General features: G+C 41.8%; 1 protein-coding gene across 3 annotated transcripts in view; it reads right to left on the reverse strand.

The window, feature by feature from the left end:
• KCTD1 (potassium channel tetramerization domain containing 1) overlaps positions 1-16,852 on the reverse strand; it is a 100,753-nt gene that overhangs the window by 22,254 nt on the left and 61,647 nt on the right. For all 3 annotated transcript variants that reach the window (XM_088174286.1, XM_014874331.2, XM_088174277.1), the window contains exon 2: positions 11,710-11,888. In XM_088174286.1, the coding sequence (XP_088030412.1) occupies positions 11,710-11,873 (164 nt within the window). In that variant the 5' untranslated portion in view covers positions 11,874-11,888. The remainder of the gene's footprint in view (positions 1-11,709; positions 11,889-16,852) is intronic.

A 16,852-nucleotide genomic window follows, 5' to 3' on the forward strand; every position in this document is an offset into this window, starting at 1 on the left:
GGAAAGTGCAATTGCAGCTCTGCTGATGAGTTTATCAAGGTTAGCTACTAAGCAAGGGAAGGCCAGTATGAGAGGCATGGCCCAAGGCCCAGCTTTATGAGACAGCAATATTAGAAACTGGGAAAATGAGAATGCCTGATGAAAAGTGGAGCCTCCAAATACACTTTAGCTACAGAAAAGCAGCAGTTTTTCTCCTTTCCCTTTCCCATAAGGTCTTCCAAAGGGGAAAAAAGCAGGCAGGTTTCCTACCTGCCACTGTTTTGCCAGCATGTATCTCCCTAGAATAACATTTGCCACCACTTTCCTACTCATGCACCTCCTTTGCACCACAATAATGGACACTGGACTTTTCTCTGTGGCAGCACGATGGAGCCAGTGTGGTTCCCTACGGCATTACTGCAGCAGAGCTGGAAGCTGCCGTGAGCAGGGGTATCAAACACCCTCCTCATCAGGTTTTGAAAGGCCAGAGGGAAGATTATCACTCAGGGGAGCTTATACACAGGAGAAGCTAGTAAAGCAAAATTAAACCTTAATATTCTGCAAAGGATAAGGACATTGTTTTTGAAAATGTTAGCAAGGCACGAGAAAAACATATTTAAAAGTCAGCCATTGGCACATCAGGAGTCAATTGTGCTGGGCAGCAAAATATTCAGAAAAAATATAAGATGAATATAAATGTAGCCTACATGTTTGAAAAGTACACATTAACAGCTTTTCACATGCTTTATGGCAACTTCAGTCCTGTGCAGCTGTAGCCACAGCACTTGGAGAAAAAGCAAAACATCTCATTGTTTCAAACAAACATGAGCAGTTTCATGTGACAAGCTCCAAGTATAAAATGAAAATATTCCTAAAACTCCCACATTATACCGCTAGTAAACTAGAATTTCATAGCAAAAGTGAATAAACAAAAGCTTTTGAGGCTGGAGAAATTACCATCATGGTGTTATCTAATCTCTCCCCAGAAGTCAAGAATTATGACTAAACCCTTCCAACGTAGATATAGCCTGAAATTCTATGTCAGAAGTATGTCCAATTGCATTTGGCAATCCTTAGCCAAGAGAGAGGCTGACTATAATTGGATGAATATTTGAAGTGCTTCATTATTCATGTAGGAAGGCTAGGTAAAAAGTGTTTTGTAGTCCCAAGACACTGGAGGGTGTGTGTTATTGGGTAATAACCAATTAGGAATGTTGACAGCACTCTGCCTTTGGGATCACCCTGGCCAACAAAGCACCTGGGTGTATGTTGTTGTGCAAAGGCACACACCCGCTGCCTACTGCTCAGTTTATTTAAGCTAGGCTTTCACCAAAGGAAATGGAGGACACCCCAAAGGATGTGTGTTTGACAGCTCAGTTACATTCAGAAATAGTGCTTCTTCGTTGTTCTGTCTTCCAAAAATACACCTTTCTTCAATAGTATTTCGGAATTGTTGATGCTACTGGTTATTGAAAACAAATTCCAGGTCTTCTGTTTTATTGCTTATAATCTACCAAAAAAGCAACATTCTTATTACTTCCAGTAAGGAAACACTGATGGCAAAAGATCAGCTCTTCTACCCCTGTAATCTGGTAAAAAACTCCACCATGCCATTGTAAATACTTCAAACCCAGAACAACAGGAATCTATGATTTTCCTTTCATGCTAGTCTAAGAAAAACATATGAATCATTAGTACAGGCATGCAAAAGATTTTTAAAACTCCAGCATTTAAAAACTAACAATCCTGACACTTGCTCACAAGAACCAGAAATTCAACATCAATTCAAGTAATGATAGAGCAATTCAACCCTATCACTACCTCCCACAAGGGTAGAATGCATTGATGGTACAAACACTGATTTTTATTTGCTCCTTTATTTTCTTTATCATTGTGATGAAAAAAAAAACAACCTGCAAATTCACATTCTCATTGAAAGCAAAGAAATTACTGTACAAGCTGCCCAACAGGACTTTCGTACCACAAAAGAGACATTCAAAACTTTTCCTGAAAGATTTGCTTGTTTCAAACATGCAAAATTCAATATGTTATAAGGAGGAACATATCAGTTTTTCTGCAGCTCTCATTTTCTGGCTTGTATCATATTTAGCCTGTCCTGTGGCACTGAGAGTACTGCAGCATTTTCTCTGAAATCCCCCGAATGCCCCCCCACCCTCTCCCCCATATATCACCAGGACGATGATGTTTTGATGAAGCATCAAGCACGGGCCCTCGAGATAATGGATTCAATGGGATACACTTAAAAGATCATTTTTCTCTTTTGTATTGACTGCTTGCACTGCTCTAAGACAGGAAGGGCTTTCATTTTTTATGTAAGCTGCAAGACCCCGAGGGTCCTCTAAACTGTTTAAGAGGGATCAATTTTCAGATGGGTAGAAGGGGCCCAGCAGACCGTCACGGTTTGGAGCTCCTTCTTCCCCTCGCATCACCGGCAAGTTCGGGCAAACCTAAAACCAGCTCCCAGCTGAGCCACGCTCTGGCACGGCAGCGCTTCCCACTGCTTGGGATCTGTGGTTAGCACTCGAGCAGAACTATAATTTATAGTATGCACGGAACAAAATAGGAAAAAAAGTTTCACAGAAGCAAAATAATCACGGGCTGACGGAGATAACAGCAAGAGAGCTGCTAAGCCAAGCAGTGCTTGGCGCTGGCATAGCAGCAGGAAACCATTACCCCATGACACTGGTTTAATGCAGCGACATTGTTGCAATTACATCCAGGCAACCTAACAAAACAAATTCATTGTACGGCACAAAATATTTCCAATTCAACATTGCAACATTTATTTTTAAATTACAGAACAAAGAACAACTTTTGGGGTGTGGAAGGACGTAATCCATCATTTGCTCTGAAGTGACACAATTATGGCAAATGCTGTATATTATAACTTTCTACGCCACACTAAGCAACTACAAGCAATTTCTTAGGCAAGGAATGCAAAGGGTTTGGGTGTGGTTCTGTGAGATACTGCTTATCCCTCCATCTCCCTCTGTGTCAGCAGGGAGCCAAAGGCAAGCCACATGTTGCTGCACTGGGACTTCAATCACTCCTGTTTTACATATGTCACACAGCTTGTGACAGTCTTTAAGCTGCAACTCATCTCACATGGAAAGAGTTTTTACCATCCAGATATAGCCTGAGCGAGAACATAAATACAATTTTTAATTAAAAGAAATGGGATGTTAATAGGTCACTTAAAGAACAATTATGTCTACCATTTGATTGACAGGCTTCGCACATTTTTATCATGAAAACCCCATTGCGGTCTAGGAGGTAGAATTTATCTTTACAAGTTGCTGAACTGCTGAAGCATATCCCATTTCATTTAACACTGCTTTACCCAGCTATCTCATCTTCTGAACAAGACCCTTGCATCTTTCTATTACTCTCCCCCTTTACTTCTTTTAATTCTTTGCAAAAGGAAGTTTTTGATTCACGGAAACTGAATTGCTAGTGTCGCTCTCCTTCACCAAATGCCTGTTCTGCAAAATGCAGCAGTGTGAAGAAATAGGAAAGATAGGTCTTCAGTAATTAGCTTGGGTACCAGACGTGGCACAGCTGAGTTTGCTGGAAGCAGGAAAAACGAGTCCAGGTGGAGCGTCGCGCTATATTGCTTTGAGCACCTGAGCTACCCAAGTGTCTACACACACGGTGCTGCACAGTGGAAGGACTGGATAGGAAAGTGACTGTAAGCCCATTGCCTTCCTAAAGGCATGTCCCTACAAAGCAATCCACAAGTAGCAGCTAAAAGCTCAGCTTAAATGCTTTCAAATGGTTGCAGAAGCCCGTTGGTTCTCTGAAGCAGGCAGAAAGTGCCTTGAAAGTGCCTAGAAAAGTGCCCACATGAGCTGCACAGACAACTGTGCTGGAAGAGTCCTACAGACTCGGGCTAATGAACACATCAGGGCTAGAAAAAATTTATTTGATTACTGATTTAAAGACTCAATGAAAGAGATCAGTGTGAATGAGTCTCAGAGCATCCCCGAACTGATGTCACTAAGAGCAAAAGCATCATCTGAGTTATCTATAAAATATGCTGACTGCTTACCTACTCTAAGACGGCTCACTATTAACAAGAGCCAGAAAACCATACATGTGTGGGGGGAAAAGAACAAGCAAGCAAGCAATGTGCTTTGATCTGGTCAGGTAAAGATCACTTGTGACCTCTGTGAGCTCTGACTCCTTCCAAGAGAGATAGAAAAGTGTATATTAAAAAGAAATGAAGACAAAGCAATGAGGGACTCGTTGACAGAAGTAGGGTCAATGCTCAGAGCAGAACAGTGACAGAAAAAAGATACTGAAAGGCAAGAGTCAAAGAGACATCAACATCTTGCATGGTGTAGACAAAGGCAAAAAAAAAAGGTTAAGAATAGAAAATAAAAGGAGAATAAAACCTGCCAGAGGACACTTATCTGGTTATGATATTTGAATAAACTACAGAGCAGTTAAGTTAGAGGAAAAGTTCACGTAACAGGAACTGGTGACATTCCCTTGGCCAACACAGCATTTGTGCCTTATTTGCATTAAAATGACTGCAGATAACCATTGAGTCCTGAGCAGTTTTCACCATTTCCTATGCAACCTCTGCAAACACATCCCCAAATGGCAAGCATACTTGTATCCATGAAACCCAGCCAGAAGGTTGATCATCACCAGAAAGAAGTAAGCCAGAAGTTGGAATCTATATCCTAAAGCTTCAAACACACCCAAGAGGTGGCCGGGTGTTGACGGCAAAACTGGAAGCCAAATGTTTGCTTCTGCAATTATGTATGCACTAGATGCCAATTTGCTTAGCAACTGCATTGCAATTTATGAAAGACCAATGAAGTACAAACAGTTTATGTGGGAGCAGAATGAGAACCTTGTGCTAACATACTCCTTGCCATCAGGAACCTCTAAGTACAGCAAAAGGCAAAACAAACCACTGAACCTCATGACTATGGCTCAAACCTGAGCTCTATCAGAAGTGACCAATAAGCAGAATACTTCAGTGCCACCTCAGTTTCTAATGGGATTTTTCTTATTAGGTCAGCGAGACCCAGAGACTCACAATACTGTTTTATCTTCCCAGGTATTGGTCAGGCAGAGTGAGAAATACTGCTTGGGTGCCTTCAGTCTAGCTTATGAAACCACACTATTGGGCAGAAATATACAAAAAATTTTAAGGTTCCCATCCACAAATTTCCATCCACCGAGGATTCCAAGCAGCCTTTGCAATCAAATGATTTCTTAAAGCACAGACCCTTAAACTAGTTATTGACAGCCTCTGCTGGACTTAGAGGTTGATCCAACCCTACAAACCCACATGAGCCAACTGGCATAGGAATCTCTACACTGATGATATGGCTGTGGATTTTCTTCTTATCCCTCAAGAAAAATGATTGTTACTTCTGAGGATTACCAGCCTCAGAAATAAGCAGCTGAAGCCTTTAGCTTTCTAACTCTTGAATGTAAACACTTATTCCTCTGAATATATTTCCTTATACACTGTCTTAGCCAGGCAGACAGAGACAAGTATGGCATGAACCCCTGTAGCATCATCTGCACATCTACTTCCTCTGCCTCTGCATATGTGTGTGCAAAGAGCTCTTCAACAATCCACCATCCTGATTTTACTGCCATTTGAAGCATTTGAGTGCAAAAGCATTGAACAAGTACAGGAGCCTGCTTTTTACTCTCCAAGTAAATACACATAAGCTTACTTTTACTGACATTGAGAACAGGAAGACAGACATCAATTTTGTGGCCCCTTTCAGTGATGACTCACCACCAGTTACTGACCACATGATGTGAGAACCTGCTAATCTGATGGTGCTATTTCTTTCACCAGTCACCAGCCACAAACAACAGCAGCAACTTGCTGACCTTGCAAGTTAAACATATTACAGGACTACAATTTGAAAAATATTTACTTCTACTGAGGCAACAGTGATGACTGACCTGTGGTGATCATTAATTGAGGGAAAATGAGGTCAATATCTACCCTAAATTCAATATACATACCTAGAGCTACAATTAATCTTGGTTCAGCCAGGACCAGAAAATACCCCTCTGAGCTCTTTATTGACAGATGTGTGTTGCAAGAGAGCTCTCTTTAAAATATCAGTTCTGGAGATTCTCTTAATTTCTTTAAATAGGCATAAAGTATAGTATCATTCATAGTTCTGTTTCTATTTTCTTTCTAAGTCTGTATATGTGGTTACCCTAACCAACACAACTGTACTGCCTGGCTTTGTTGAGTCTGGTCCTCATGAATCAACAGTTAATTTTTGAATTTTTTAAATACATGTTATTGATGATAACCACATCATCAACCTCTATCTCAGTTACTGGATCTATAAATATTTATGCTTAGAGATAGCAATCTTTTACACTTTCAATCATCATCCCAAAGCACTCTACAAATTGCTTTTTTGTTAACCTTGGTAGGAAGCAAGCGAAGCTCAAAGTTAAATCAGTTATCTTGGGTCACAGAGCAGGTCAGTGAGAGTCAGTGTATTTCCCTACCCCAAGCCCTCACTTTTCCTTGCCACAAGACCATGCAGCTATCAAATGATGAAATATAAAAGGTGAATAACGAGATGAGTAAGACAGGATAGATAACAAAGATTGAACTGACCCTCTGCCAACTTCTTCTGCCTATTTCCCTCCTACCGGGAATGTTAGGAAACCTTAGAAAGCTGTGATCTGGACCATTCATGCTAATACAGCAGATAAAGCTGGTTACAGCAATACTGAAAACTTTCACAGAAGCTTGCTCTTGATGTTGCTATTCTAGAAAGATACAGATAGAGATGTACCTCTCAGGAAGATAAATCCAAATAAGGAGAGTGGAAATAAAGATGCAGTAACACCCAATCTCTCAGTATTTCCTTAAAAAACCCAAATAACCAAAAGCTCGTTAGTTAAAAAATTTTGTATTTCTTCAGGTTTAGCATAACTTAGAGCAGTTTGAGAGGTACTTTCCAAGGTGAGTAGGAAAGTTGTGACAGGGCTGCTCTCATGGAGGTGCAACAGAGGGAGGCCTATGCAAAGTGCAGACCACCCTCACTTCAGCAGGTTTTCTACCAAGACAGAAGTCTCCAGCATGGGGCTGCAATTTGCTGGAGTTTGAGCTAAGGGCCATGTCAGTTTGTTTTGGACCTGGGGACTGATAACGGGAACTGCCAGAGCTCTGAAATAAGCAAGCAGTGCTGCCTGATTCACAGCATGTCCTTGGAAGTCTACCTACACAACTTGTGAAGGATAAGTCTTTCTTGCAAACTGTCAAAAAAGGCCAAGGACAGTCTGGGCATTCTCTTAAGTAATTCTGTGCTTCTTGATGCAAAAGAAACCCTTACCGATTAAAAAAAAAAAAAAAAAATTAAAAAAAAATGACAGTGTCCTAACTGGATCCAAGTGTGTGAAATTTAATTTCCCCGAGGGCTGAGAGTGAAGATTGGGTAAGAAAACTGGGACACGAATGGATTGGTTCATATGAAAACCTGAAATAGCCCTGGGCAGAAATTTGGAAGGATTGTGAAATACTGTATAAGAAGAATCCATCTTCATATGCAGGGAGTAACTCAAGATGGGAGATGTAGCAACACAAACAGATACTCCAAAAGGTTCTACAAAGTTATATATAAGGCTTAAAGTGAATTTTTCCCATTCTGTGGTGGGAATACAGGATGTGGCAATCCAATGCCATGGTGTTATGCAAATATTTAACCAGATGACTTGGACAGAACTAATTAAAAGTTCAGATGCTTTGAACATACGAGATAGACAACACTGCTGATATTGCTGATATCAGACAGTTGATGCTTGTATGATCAAAGTTAAACATCCTTCCATTTAGCTTCTATATTCAGTTGAGGTTGCCTTAGCCTGGTACACAATAACTTTTGGTAGATGCCACGCAGACAGCATTAAGGCTGAGAGATGTAGGAATGCTGACTCCAAGCAAAGGGTTTGATCCTACTGCAAGATGATAAGGCACTGGAAGGAGAGCAGGTTGCTTGGGTTAAAGTATCAGAGCTAACCAGCCAGTGCTCCCTCTCCTCACAATCATAAATCCTAACACCTCAACCTGTTCTCCTCAGACTTTCTGGTGACCACGGGGAACAATGGCACTCCATGCATGTGCCTAAGCTCTCAGGGGAGAGGATCTTTAGCAGACCCTCATCTTGGATCCACCTTTCCTGGAATATTTTTTTTTCCTGGGCAGTGGAAAGAAAACAATTAAAAAAAAATCTTTATTTGCAAAAACCAAGCAATTTAAAAAAATGTTGCACACCCAAGTCTTTAACAGATGGCTCTCTGCTGCCAGATACCAACCTGAAGATCTGGTAACTTCAAGTAAACCAAAGGCTGTACAATCTGTGCAGGAGTGAATGCACCAAGGTCTACAGTCTTGGTGGAGAGAGCTACATAGAAGGACACCTGCTCCCTCCTCAGATTTCAAAAGAAAATTGCTATTTATTTCAGCAGAGAGACCTTACATTAGGTCTTCTGGATGGATAGGCTGATTCAAACTGCCTCTTCCTGAATTTGCCTAAATCTGGCAAATTGTGTTATTGAGCTTCATGAGACCATGTTTGAGGCGTGCTCTCACTGGTTTCTTGGAAGAACCTGAAGCCTGTTGATGAACTAAAGTATTCATAGGAGATTTTCCTTGTAGAAACAATAGGCTCCCTCTAGTCTGGCTCATAACTGGGCTCTTGGAAATTATATGTGACTAGATTTTAAAGTTAATTTTGAGGGCTTTTTAAAGCATTATTTTAGCTTCAGAATTTATAATTCTAGGATTACTCAATTCAAACCATCTATTAGATAAGCTACTTGTCTGTCGGATTGCTTCACTGAGTCAGCTTTTGCCCAAAACACAGATTGATTCTGATTCTTTGGCTTCTTCAAGCACAAGAGCATTTGAGAAAAACCCACAATGGTCTTTCCAAAGCAAAGGGCAGGGATCCAGCACCAGTAGCAAGACACTTTTACAGTCACACCGAGGTTTCTTTGGAGGAATGAATAGATATCTGTCAGTAGGCATTTTACATGTCAAGGCACAAACCAGGTTGGGGAATCTACCTTCAAGCTACAAGTCTTTACCTGATATAATTTAAGGAACTCTTCTTTAAAGTACTCTTTCCAATTCGTACTCTACTGTCCAAGAAGAAGAAAACAGCGAGGTACAAGATGAGATGCTCTTGACCCCAAAAGGGGAAGGAAAACTACACTTGCTCCAAAGCAGAGGCTGCTCTATCAGAATAGGTCTCCCTCACACCAGCAAGTCAGATTGACTCCAGAGCTGCTGGTTTGAATATCACCCTTTCAATCTCACAAAGAAAGATGACTCTGGTACCTGGCCCATAGATGAAAGGTTCATTTTAGGCTTCTGGCCCTTAGACTACATGTAATATGAGTCAGAAACCTAATGACTTTCGTGTCTCAACCTGTTACATGCTGGAGCCTGCAACCGATGCCTTGACTCATCCCTGGAGCACTGCTCTTTCAGGCAAGATAATCAAGACCTTATTTTTCATAGACAATACTTCATATAACAGTAAGTCTCAGGAGGTTTCAACTGGCCCAAAAATATCTATGAGACCTTCCTTAGTTTTGATATCATTCACACATGTGATATTGGCAGAAAACAACATGTAAGCAATGTTGACAAAAACCTTGTGCTAAAGTTGAGTAACAAAGTTAGAGTCTATCTAGATATAAACTGACCAGGTCAGGCTCCAAGAAATAATTTGTATTAATGTCCAAATATTACTGGATAACTTTTACCTAGCACTCACTCTATATAAATATGTATAGATATATATATATACACACACATATATACATCCCAACCCTCCACTGGAAAAAAGCCTGATGGCAAAATCTCAGACAAAACCCAAACAACTATATCATGATTACTGGCATACTGCTTCATGCCATTGTCTTGACATTCAAACGAGTTTAATAATTGCTCTTTTGAAGCTCCTAATGTTAAAAAAACCTCTCAAGCTCTGGAAGTGGCTGGGAATTCCAGGTTCTAACTGCTATGCTGGAAATATTCACTCATCAAGAGGTTCAAAAGACACTGTCAGAACTGAAACACAAACACATGTCAGAACGACTTGAAACAGAATGACTATAACTCAGAGTTTGGGTTTTCCTTAAATTGTTTGAAGAGCTTTTAAAATGTTTAATTTATTCAACTGGCTTTGATACTACAAGCATAGCTTTCACTTTCAAGTGCTACAATGGCTCAATTGAGCACAGAATACATTAAGCTTAAATTCACTACCACCATACACATTTTTGAATGACATTTTCATGTTTCTTCACTTGAAGTAATATACTCTCTCTGCGAATTTGACATGAAAACAGAACCAGCAGCCTCTCACTCTGCATACACAAGTGTCAGACACCATCACTACTCCAACTACCAAAAAACCCACTAAGTAATCACAACTACTAGTAGCTGAACACAAGCAGCTTCTGAAAAGAACCCCAAAAGAACAGATTTGGTTTTTGAAGAACAGTTCAAAATTTTCCCAGACGTGACTTCAATCTCTGCTGGCAGACCAGGCTTTGGCATGGCTTCTTTTGCTCCCCTCTGCCAGGCCTTCCCTGAGGAGGCTGTCATAAGGAAGGCCATGTGCCTCGCTGTGTGTCCAGCTCTCTTCCTGCAGCCCTATCAGGAGCACTGCTTCAGTCCACCCTACACTGTGAGCTGGTGATGCAGAGTGCAGCATCAAGTGGAACCCAGGCTTTGAACGAAGTCACATGCCATGAAGTGTGCTTTGTGCCCTTTGAAAAGCCAAGCCAGAGCCGTGGGATCAAGAAATTGAAAATCTCTCCCCTCAGACTGGAGAGAACACAATGGGAACACTGCCTTCCCTCTGGAGCAGGATTGGGCATTGAAAGGCAAGGTACAGATTTATACAGTGGACACAATGAATTCCTGCTGTCTCATAACCAACCCTTAGAGTTACAGTACCACTCCACTGCTTGTCTGCCAGCACCACCAGGTAATGCCCACACACACTGCTAAATGCACATTTGGTTTCTTAGAGATGTACTCTTGTTTTATCTACTCTACAGGCACCGTTTGCTCACACATGCAGCAGTTTTCTGGCTGCTTAACACCAGTGAGCTACCAGAGTCACAAATACTTCGTTCAAAAGTTATGTGAGAGTTAAGAGCCTAATTATTTGAAAAGTTCTAAGATTCTATAAAAAGCATTCAGTTAATACTGTCCTATAGTTTGTTTCATTCAACCTTGCCTTTGCCACAAGTGACACAACCGAGATGGTGTGTTGACAGTACAAGAGAGTGGTTACTGTTCCAAAAGAAACAAAACAAATACCCCAACACCCCCACATTTGAGCTTAAATGCAGTATCACTACAGTTTTTGAATGTAACAAACCACAGCATGGGTGCCCTGATATAAACCCAGGATCCTAGGTAGTAGAAAGTAAGTCCTCTTTTCTATCAGCTTTGTTTTCGTACACACACATCAGGATTTGCAGAAGTGCCATTTGTCAGAAACACAGTGGAGCAGGGAAAGAAAAGTAAGTCTCTAACTGTCTACTAACAAAGAAACCTAATTTAATTTTGAAACAAAAGGAGCTAAATTCATCATTTCGAGACAGCCCCAGGACGTCCAAGCACGAAAAGGAAGAAAAGGAGTTTGCCAAAGACATGCAGAAGAAGCTTTTTAAAGTTACCTGGAATCGGGGTATTTTGTAAGCGTGGCCAAGCTGCTGGTATACATGTGCCCACCCACATCAATGTGAACTGGTGCGTTGGATTTTGTGAGCTGTGCTGGAGTGGGGATGCCTTGATTGTTCAATGGAGATGCAGGGGATCTAGTGATCAGAGGTCTTGACATATTGGGCCGACTGTCCTGTGAAAAGATAGACCTGGGTTAATGATCTCCTTGAAAACCTCACAGAAACCCCCAGTCTTGAATCAGTAGGACTGTCTCAATGTCTCAGATTATGACTTTTATCTTAGTAAAGCACAGACAAATATTCGGCAGCTTTTAAATTGAATCCAGCTCCAAGACTTTGAAATGGCTACATTTTAAACAAGTGGGGCAAAACGCACTAATAAAATCCACAAAGAAGAAATCACGTTCAATAAAACAAGTTTTTCCTGAACGCTACTCGCGACAGTAACTCCATACCAACAAAAAGGGTCATTCTCATTTTTAAGAGTTGATGAAAGCACTGAGAGAAAGAGATACAGACAAAAAGGCTGAGAACAATATTTTCCTTAATTAAGACGACCCCAGGTAGACTTTCTGTTCCTTCCCAAGCCCTCCGTCACTGCCGCACCACCAGAACAGAAATACAAACCCTCAACTCCTCCATCCTGCACTCTCTTCTCTGGAACTCCCAATTCACATAGCACAGGAACAGAAGCAGAAACACCTGGACTAGTCAACTGCTCATGGACTGCAGACCACTGGACATCGACAGCCTTTGAGAAAGACATTTTCCATTTAAAAGTTATGCGTTTGGCGACAGCTGCCCCCGCGTGCGGCGCACAGGCTGCAGGTGCTGCGTGGCTTCCCGGGGCCGGCGAGCCGCGGGCGCGGAGCGGGAGCCGATGCTCTGCGGGTAAAACCAACTTTTGGCCACGGAGGGAGCAGCGGCACCAGCACGGAGGGAGCAGCGGCTGCGGGCGCGGAGCGGGAGCCGATGCTCGGCGGTAAAACCAAGTTTTAGTCACGGAGGGAGCAGCGGCCGCCTGCGCGCTGCGGGTGGGGCAGGGCAGGGCAGGGCGGTGAGCTGGAGCCAGGAAGGCAGGCGGCAGGCAAAGTTGGGGATTAAAATAGAAATGCATCCGAGAGCGGTTTGGAGACAACCCCGCTTTCGACTGAAGGACAGCTCCACGCGGGGTGGAATCTTATAGGGATGCCCTGAGAACTAAAAGCCCTTGCAAATGACTGAGTTTTACATTTGAAAGGTAAGCAAAGCAGCGAGAAGTCAGATACACTTCATCACAAAACTCCCTTTGTTCTTTCGACACTGTCTTTCGGCTCCACAAAGTAATGGGTTCCTTGTAAACATCTCAGAACCGGGCAGCAAAACCTCAGCAAAGCGGAGGGCGGCGGAGAGAGAGTTACGGGGCATTCGGACCAGCAAAGTCCTCCTCCACCGCCAAAAACATCATTTCTCCCTTTTTCATGGCTCTAAAAAGACTCAAACCATAAAGGCAACGTGAGCCAGGTAATCGTCTGGCTGAAATGATTTACAGGCCAACGTTGCACAATAAATCCGAGTAATATGTAACAAAAGGCATCTATAAACCACAAGGTACTTAACTAATTTTCTTTCATACACAAAAGCAAGCTTTGGTCTAATACCGATAAAAAACTAAGGGAATGAAGAAAAATATCTAGTTTAGATGCTGGGTGGGGGGGGGGGAGGGTTGGGTTTCTTCTCTTTCTTTATAAGCAGAAGTTAATATAAATCTGCAGAAATACCAGGCTTAATCACTACAATTGCTGGAGGAGGTGCCTGCAGCGCAAAGAAGACAAGTCCAGACAAAATAAGGTACACACGCTATGCAAAACTAATGTCTGCTACAAATGCTATGTGGTACAACCACCACCCAAGATGCTACTGATCTGCAGAGCGGTATTTAGTAAAATAATGAAGAAAAAATTAAAAACAACTACAAAGGTGAAAATAAGAAGTCAAGGACTGACACAAAGTGGGGGTGGGGGGAGCATGTGCTGGACGATTAGCAAGAGGAAAGCAGCAAGTCTGAGAAACCCATTTCAGTACTTAAAAGCAGACAAACAGTTTGGCAAAAATAATGATAAAATTATCAATGAAAGTTGAGACCAAAAAATTCTGTAACTTGTATGAGACCAGCATATCCCTTCACAGGGTCCTCTGTGGCAGAAAAAAACCCATTGCTCTCTTGCAATTTAGCACAGTGCAGCACCACCTAGTCTGTCATAGTTTTTCAATTGGACACATTCTTCTGTATACCCTGCCTGGGGCTGCTCGAGAGAAAATGAACAGATTTGCAGGGTTAATATTGTAGTTAGGCTGGAACCTCATTCAGTGTAGCTGTGATAGCACTGGCTACACAAAACAGCAGAAGAATGTGCAGTATAAACACCACTGCCAGGATGGGAGATAGGTTGGAGGACTGTGGGCATTTTAAAAACATAAGAAAAGGGAACCAGTTTCCAAACCCAAGTCATAACCAAGCTGCCGTTTACACAGTTTACCTACTAAAACTCTCAAGAAATAAAAATGCTTTATAGTAAAACCTTTTGCTCTTTTATTTCACCCTCCTCCTTTTCAACATTTTCTCTTCAAGTTACCTGTGTTTATTGTGTCTCATGAAACAAAGTCCTTCTTAATGGCTGATATTAAGCACAATAATGCTAACCTTGCTCCAGTCCTAGCCCACAAAGCACATGTCCCTGCATAAAAACAGTTTTGTACTATTTTGGAGACACTTTGAAATTAGGCAATTGTATTTCTACTGCAGTTTCCTCAGAGAAACTAAAGCAGAAATGGGATTCAGAGAAGCAGGTACTTTAAAAAAATCTCTCTTTTTTTATGTGGCACAACTCAATAGCACTATCAGAGCACAAAATATCACCATCCAATGGGCACAGCATTTAACAGATCAGAGGTATATAATTGCATTTTTTAAATAACTGTATTGTTCAGCCATAGAAAGGATAACACAGGGGCAAACAGTATCCGAAGAAATACATGGCTTGCATTGATTATTGCAAATGTGGAAGTGAACAGGCTTTGGTAAAAAGTAGTTAAAACAAGGCACTGCTGGTAAGCTAAGCTTCTACCACCTAATGTGATTACAGCTACAATTCCTTAGCAAGAATTACAGGTGGAGAGAAGAGAGTCAGAGAAACTAAACTCAACGGGCTCCAGCAAGCCATCTGACAACAAAAAGAATCAAAAAGCTCTTCAGAAGCCTTTCTTGGTGTCAGGCAACACATGAACCTTGTCATGTCAGGTGAGACATGAACCCAGGAACGGGTTCAGAGCTCAGCCACGGTTGTTCCCACACAGAAGATCACAGAGGTTGCTGTCTGCCTTGGGAACTGCACCAGCTCTGTTCATGAGTGATACACAAAGCATGGCCACCACCTGCACTGGCTGGATGGGCAGCGACCCTCCTGACCTGTCAACAGCCTGACCCTTCATAGCTTTCCTTCTCAATTTTTAAATTTTTTTTTATTTATCCTACAAAAAATTAGGTAAGAGCAGAAAATGCAGTTTTATAACAGTTCCATGAACCAAAATATTTCAAATATCCTGTAAAGCACTTATCATTGTTAATATCCAGATGATTCTCCCTCTGTCCAACAATTTTTCATAAAAATTAGTTCCCACTTTCACTCAGAATGAATGTATGACTGAAACTGTGTAATCAAAAGTGCCAAAATCTGTGTGCTATGCAGGCTAAAGGCATTTAGGTTGTCTAAAACTTTTCAGTTTTGGTTCAGCATACAAAAGCACTGCTCTTAGAGCAGTCTGGGGCACCTCCACTTCCTTGCTGATATTTGAAGGAGTCTTTCCACAAGAAGCAGCTCACAGGCACAGGTCTTTAGAGTATATTTGAAACTGCTTCACATTTTCTGCTCTAGGCAAGCCCTCCTCTAGGCCCAACAAAAGCAAAAGCAGCCCTGCTTTAACTACTCTGCCTAGGATTTACAAAAACACGTATAATTTATTAGCCTTCCTAACAAAGGGGGCCAAGGATCATGGAGAAGAGCTCACAAATCCTTTTTCCTCTCCTGACTTCTCTTCTATACCATCTTCTCCCCAACTCTACTCAAAAACATTGTTAAAGAATAAGCCTTTAAACCTGGGTTGAAAAAAAACACAGTAGCTGCAGGGCTGAGATGTGCACTCATGCAACTTGTCTACCACGACAATAACATAGGAACCATGTCAATATTCTGGTAGCAAGTGGAAGGAATAGGAGATATCTGAAGAACATGAGTCATTACAATGTGCCAAGTGTACAAAAATCAAAGAGATGGGAGGCTTACTCCACCCCTCAAAATATTAGCACTGGTGTCCTAAGTGGTGGTATTCACACTCTGTGGTCTTGAGTAAAGTAATCCTGGTTCCCTTCTTAAGACAGAAACCTTGACAAAAACCATGCCACTACAAGATAACCCAAGCTCAGGCACAGAAGGACCAATATTCAAGTACAAACCGTCTGCTTGACTCACTGGACTGTGAAGATCATTTCAGTTTGCAGGTCAAGACACTGCTGGCTGGAATTATTTTAGCCAATGTCTTCCCTGTAAGCCAGCCCAGCTCAAGCAGAAGTGTATATGCTTCTCAGTAGCATATACACTCCCTGTCAAAGCCCCAGCAATTATTACTGCTGAGAAACTCAAGTTTACACATTCTGAACTCCCTTGGATTTTTTGGAGGGAAGTGAGGGCAAGCTTGTCTAATCTGTTCTAGACATTAGAACGAATAATCATGCAGTAGTTTATTCTAAAGTACCAAATCAGTCTGTGTTCATTGTCCTTTTTTCACAACACAGAGACATGAGACAGATGCTTCTCCTCACAAAAGCTTGGTGCCCAGGAACAACTAGAAACAGCAGTTAACACATCCATATCAGCCACCTCCAGCAGAAGAGTCTGAACACATATTTCCCACTGTATGGGGAATGAATACAAACAGCTAACAAACTTCAGAAGCTGGCATCAAATCCCCTTTCCTCCAATACAGAGCAGAAATCACTCAAGTGTCAGGGATATCTGTATGCCTGCACTCTGAAACAAACAGCAGGCTGATGCTCTGGGGTGCTTGTGGGATGGGGTAAAGTACAGCTCAAGAACCCCAT

This window comes from Sturnus vulgaris, chromosome 1 (assembly GCF_052056855.1).
Source record: "Sturnus vulgaris isolate bStuVul1 chromosome 1, bStuVul1.hap1, whole genome shotgun sequence".
NCBI classification, from domain to species: Eukaryota; Metazoa; Chordata; class Aves; order Passeriformes; family Sturnidae; genus Sturnus; species Sturnus vulgaris.